A 6,176-nucleotide genomic window follows, 5' to 3' on the forward strand; every position below is an offset into this window, starting at 1 on the left:
GTAGAATAATTTTTAGTTAAACTTTATTTACTTTCGGATGAAACTTGAGATTAATATAACACTTTTTTTTCTTAAAAACAGGATGGTTATGAACAAAAGAAAGTAACCTATGCGTGCGTGGGTTGGAAAGAAATGTGAATGGAACCGTTGGCTTCAAATTCTAACAGGCTGGGCTACGTAACTGGCTAGTAGGCCCGCCGTGTTTGGTAGAGAGTCAAATAACACCGTTATTTCCGGGCCATGGGCCCACTTAATGGCCTGTTGAGCCTAGATTCCAATCTGGCACAGACTGGTCCTTCTCATCCACCCCACTCTTTATAACTGCTTCCCCACGAAACAACCCCTCTATCCCCATCACACTACACCACTCTCCATCATTCTCCTTCATTCTCACACTTTCTTCATTTAAATTTTTTGGTGAGACCAAAATAATTTTCACTGTTATTGTACTATTAGTCTTAATCAAGATCAACTATGGCAGAGGAATCTCCAAAGATAGCCACAACTCAAGAGACAGTGCCTCTTGCTGAGGAGCAAGTGGTGGTCACTCAAAAAACAGAATCCCCTGTTCCAGCTGACAAAGAATCTGATCAGCCCAAGCCCAACCCAGAGCCCGTTGAAAACAACACTACTGAGACGGAGGAGGTATCAAAGCCCAGTGGTGATGACAAAATTCCAGAGTCTGGTTCTTTCAAAGAAGAGAGTACTATTGTTGGTGAGCTACCTGAAGCTGAGAAGAAAGCACTTGCAGAGCTGAAACAGCTTATTCAAGAAGCACTTAACAAACATGAATTCTCTGCACCAGCTTCAACTACTCCAAGCCCAGTTAAAGAACAAAAGCCCGAGCCCACACCAGAAGCACCTGCTGAAGAGACCAACAAGAAAGATGAGCAGGTTTCTGAAACAGAATCTGTTGTTGCTGTTACTACTGCAGATGATGACGTATCAACAACACCACCACCACCACCAACTGAAGCTGAAGCTGAAGCTGAACAACCAAAAGAAGAAGTAGAAAAGAAAGAAACAGAGGTTGCTGCTTCTTCTGTAGATGAAGATGGAGCGAAAACAGTTGAAGCAATTGAAGAATCTGTTGTAGCTGTAGCTTCATCAGTTCCAGAGGAACCAAAGGTGGTGGAAGCTTCTTCACCGGAACAACAACAACCAGAAGAGGTTTCAATATGGGGGATACCACTCCTCGCAGACGATAGAACCGACGTGATTCTGTTGAAGTTTCTCCGAGCCAGAGACTTCAAAGTGAAAGAAGCATTCACAATGATCAAGAACACTATCCGTTGGAGAAAAGAGTTCAAAATCGAAGAGTTGTTATTAGATGAAAACTTAGGTGATGAATATTTAGAGAAAACTGTTTACATGCATGGCTATGATAAAGAAGGACACCCTGTTTGTTATAATATTTATGGAGAGTTTGATAACAAGGAGGTTTATAAGAAAACATTTTCAGATGAAGAGAAGAGAGAAAGATTCTTGAAATGGAGAATTCTGGTCTTGGAGAAGAGTATAAGGAAATTGGATTTTACCCCTGGTGGTATATGCACCATTGTTCAGGTTAATGATCTTAAGAATTCTCCTGGACCTACCAAATGGGAGCTTAGACAAGCTACCAAACAAGCCCTTCAATTGCTTCAAGATAATTATCCTGAATTTGTAGCCAAACAGGTACTAATACTTTTTACTTAGCATAATTTAATTTCCAGTTTCAGTTATATTAATTGCATGTTTGATATCTATCATGCCAGAGTTTGTTGAAATCAACAGATGCAGCCACAATTGTGGTTCTTCAATTTAGAATTATGATATTAATGCTCTCTAATTATGGTTTCTTAATCTTGTTTTATTTGAATTTGGTTTCGTAGGTGTTTATCAATGTGCCATGGTGGTACTTAGCTGTGAACAGAATGATAAGTCCTTTTCTTACACAAAGAACAAAAAGCAAGTTTGTTTTTGCTGGGCCTTCCAAATCAGCTGAAACTCTTCTAAGGTAAAGAAAAAAACACATTTCTTGTTCATGTCTTTTTTCCTTAGTTTGTTAGTGTCTTAGTATGTTTTATGGATTTTTCAGTTACATAGCTCCGGAGCAACTTTCAGTCAAATATGGTGGACTAAGCAAAGATGGTGAATTTGGAATTACTGATGCTGTTACAGAAATTACAGTGAGGCCTGCGGCAAAACACATCGTGGAATTTCCAGTTACTGAGGTGAGTTTGGTTGCTTTTTTTTTCTTTTTACCTTTCTGTGTTTTGTCAGGATTGATTGAGTATCCAAGGAACGTTGCATTGGATTGTGTAATCTTTCCTAGGATTCCTCTGGTCTTCATTTTTATATTTGTCCTTTTCCTCTTTTGTTTGTTTACCTTATTTTATTATGCAACAATCCGTGCTTTACCCCTATGCCCTGATTTGAGATAGATGCTTTATCAAGGAATCATAAAATAAACATGGAAACAAACATACTTCAATTGGAATGAATGAATAAGAGAGTTTCATTTTAGTTCAAAGTAGTAACAAACAAGTATATTTTGAATTGACAATGACTTCACAAAATGACCATGACACATTAATTTTTTGAGGGTTCAAAGTACAATTTTTGCCAAAATCACAATGACAATGCCACGTGATTTGCCCAAGTTTAGCAAAATGACCATGACACAGTCATTTCATTTCTATAGTTAATTTTATGGCAAATTCTATGGTACACAAAGTAGATAATTAATTTAATGTTTCTTTGATATTTTAAAGCAACAATTAATCTGAAATAGATAAATATTATATTACAAGGTTTGAATTATTTTATAATGCATTGAAATTTTGTTGATGGGAATTACTTGCAGAACTGTTTACTCTCTTGGGAGCTAAGAGTAATTGGGTGGGACATAAGCTATGGTGCAGAGTTTGTACCAAGTTCAGAAGGAAGCTACACTGTGATAATCCAGAAGACTAGAAAAATTGCTTCATCAGAAGAACCAGTGCTTTGTAACAACTACAAAATTGGTGAACCTGGGAAAGTTGTTCTCACCATTGACAATTCAAGCTCTAAGAAGAAGAAGCTCTTGTACCGCTTGAAGACCAAGCCTTCAACTTCTGATTAAGAAAGTTTCAACGTTAATCATTATCTTGTGTTGGAGCAGATATAATTATATATTCTTTTTGCTGTATTATTTTGGTTATTACTATTGAGGGGATCTTTTGTTTTTTGAATTCTTATATTGATATATGCAGAGGACTTATTGGTCTATTTTATTGTATAAATTTCTTGTAAATTTCGGTGGGTCCTAATTTGATCTATATGCTTGTTGTTTTGTCTATATTCATGTCTAAATATATGTTTGAACTGTCATGATCTGTGTCCCAATAGTGAAAAGGAAAAACGAATATTTATCATGCACTTGGACTTCTAGAATATGTGACATAGTAATTTAGAGTTTAAACTTAAGGGCCCTCTATATTTATTTGTTCTTGGAAAATAATGAATGATTCCAGCATATAAGGAATCAAAAAAATACAATTTTGAAGAAACGGGGTCCCTAAAGAATGATATTTGGTAGGATGATGAACAACATTTCTTAGTTCTTACATTAAATTTAAACTGTGTCATTGAGAATATTACAGCAAAGAGTTATATAACTTGTGAGTTTGTATTAGTTTTTTTTTTTAAAAAAATTCAGAGACTTGGTCCCAGCTTTAACAGCCCATGTTTGAATACAAAATGTGTGTCTGGCAAGACATTAAGGTCCCATTAAACATTCAATGTCTAATAGTACATAGTCTACTTTAACTTTTTATGCACCAAATTTCATCATTAAACCCACTCGTTCCTCCGTGTCATCTATCATTGATCAATATTCTAATCTCCCTTTGATTTTCAACTTGCTTTACATACCTGTTTGCCTTCTTTTTTCGATTACACTTTTTGCGTCTTTTAAGGCATGAAGAATGAAGATGAATTAGATGAGCATGGCCACCATTTGGACCAGCAAGGCTTTGCCACAGAAAAGTTATTGAAAGCGTTTAGGGTGAATGCATAAACCAAGTTGATACTTTTCATATAATTTATCAATGTTTTAATCATGAACATTTTCACATTCTTTTAATAAATTGTACCACATATAATTCATTAACAAAGTTGTGTTATTTGAACATTGTAGTACTAACATGGCATGTGATACACCTTTGAAAATTTTAAAATGACACAAAAGAATTAAATTAAATAAAAGACACTATTTGACATCAAAATTATGATGTCAAATTATTATGAAAGAAACTCAAACCACTCATTACTCTTGCAATAATTTCTACACGACCTGTCATCAACATTAGCCAAATATTTTTATGCCCAAGGGCGACTGGGCCGGCCAGTTATACGCATCTCTTTTCATTCATCAACAAATGAAAAACATAAAGAAGGTAAAAAAAGATAAGCATGGGTTTGAGATTGAGTGGAATCCAATTTTTTAATAAAGATATTTGGAAATGAAATAGAGATATACGTATGTATGAAGTCAAAAGAGACACTTTAGAAAATAAAAGCCCCTACTCCACCTCATAGAGTTGTGTAATCTTGCTGTTCATATTGAAGTTTTGGAAGGGACAATAAATGGTTGTTTGTGCTTCAAAATAATACTCCATCCGTTTCAAAATGAGTGTCGTTTTAGCAAAAAAAATTATTTCAAAATGAATGTCGCTTTACATTTCCCATGCAACTTTAATTTTTTTCTTCCAACTTTACCCTCAATAAATACTCCAACTTTTCTCTCTTACATAATTTTCAATGCAACTTTAAGTTTATCTTTTTCATATAAAGTAAGGTTTATTTTAGCAAAATTGCTATGATATTTGACTACTTTATTTCATTCTTTAATATGTGTGTAATTAGCTAAAACGACATTTATTTTGAAACGGATAGAGTAATAAATAGTTCTTTGATCTCTTGATCTGGCTGTATAGATTTAAATCATAAACATTAAATTAAGGTGCAGTCTATGGTGAGGTGAGGCACCAACTAACGTCTAAACCATCATCGCCAGTGAGTGGGCAGAAAATACCAACCGTTACATATTACTATAGGTTTTTTTGTTAGTCAAGATATTATATAGACTTATTCCTTCAAAAAAAAAAAAAAATTATATAGACTTATATAGGGGCTAATAGATTTTGTAAGCAGTTTGTAGTTAAAATGACGGGGGTGCCCGTAAAAGACACTCTGACACACACTATAGTTAGTATGTGAACATAACGTTATAAGAGTATAAAGGTCAAAAAATTGTACCTTGGAGGATTGTTTGAGTCGTGAAGGATAAAATCCTTTCAATGATGGCAAATGATAGTAGAATGTCGTTGGTAGACGGTTACAGAATACGGACTATGTAACCTTCGAGCGATATTCAATAGGAAAGAAGGTTTCAGATTTACTGGCTTGTTGTGAGCACACTTCCCTCATGAGTGGGTAGTCCGAATAGCTTAATTTTGGGGCTAAAGAAATATAAAGGTTCGAACAAAGAATGACAAGTTCAGTTGCAAGCGCTTTAGAGAGAGGTCGATGCTTATTTTGAAAGAACCCTTGTGATTGCCAAAAAGATGAAGATCCATGGTTTTTAGATAGATCAAACAACTATCCCGTAGAAGATTCTTCGATCAATGATAGAAAAAATCGATTATGTGGTGTGTTTCATTGAAGAATCTAAGTAACCACTCTAACCAGTGATGAGCTTCAGAGCATCTATAGTGCACGAAAAAAATATGATCAAAGATATGAATTTAAATTGTGTCGATTAATATAGATGGAGGAAATATTATTTTTCATGTTTTGTTCTAAAGCAATTTGTGAAGATATATTTCTCACCTATGACATTGTAGCCTAAAAATGTTAACTCACAAGAATATAATGAGAGGAATGTCTAAGCAGCTTAAAGAATCATTCAAAATGTCCAGTTACTGCATGATGGGAAAGCAGCATAGCGAATCTTTTCTAAAGAATTATGTAGCTGAGAGGAAAATAGAACCATTAACGAGGCGGCTTCTAGGATGGGCGAGTGTGACATATAACTCACTGTGGACGAGTGAAATTGAGGTGACCAAATCACACTAATTCTGATTATATTAATGAATCCTAATCCTTGTTCAAAATCACACTAGAATAGTATATATATGGTTCTGTTCCAA

The 6,176-nt window shown here is 34.8% G+C and overlaps 1 protein-coding gene across 1 annotated transcript; it reads left to right on the forward strand.

Annotated features, from left to right (window-relative positions):
* The first annotated feature begins 333 nt into the window (after positions 1–333).
* LOC25489885 (patellin-3) lies at positions 334–3,354 on the forward strand. The gene is made up of 4 exons (XM_013606168.3): positions 334–1,677; positions 1,875–1,999; positions 2,081–2,216; positions 2,849–3,354. The coding sequence occupies exons 1-4, from the start codon at positions 475–477 to the stop codon at positions 3,104–3,106; spliced, it is 1,722 nt and encodes a 573-aa protein (XP_013461622.1). The 5' UTR covers positions 334–474; the 3' UTR covers positions 3,107–3,354.
* Positions 3,355–6,176: the final 2,822 nt, after the last annotated feature.

This window comes from Medicago truncatula, chromosome 3 (assembly GCF_003473485.1).
Source record: "Medicago truncatula cultivar Jemalong A17 chromosome 3, MtrunA17r5.0-ANR, whole genome shotgun sequence".
Lineage (NCBI taxonomy): Eukaryota > Viridiplantae > Streptophyta > Magnoliopsida > Fabales > Fabaceae > Medicago > Medicago truncatula.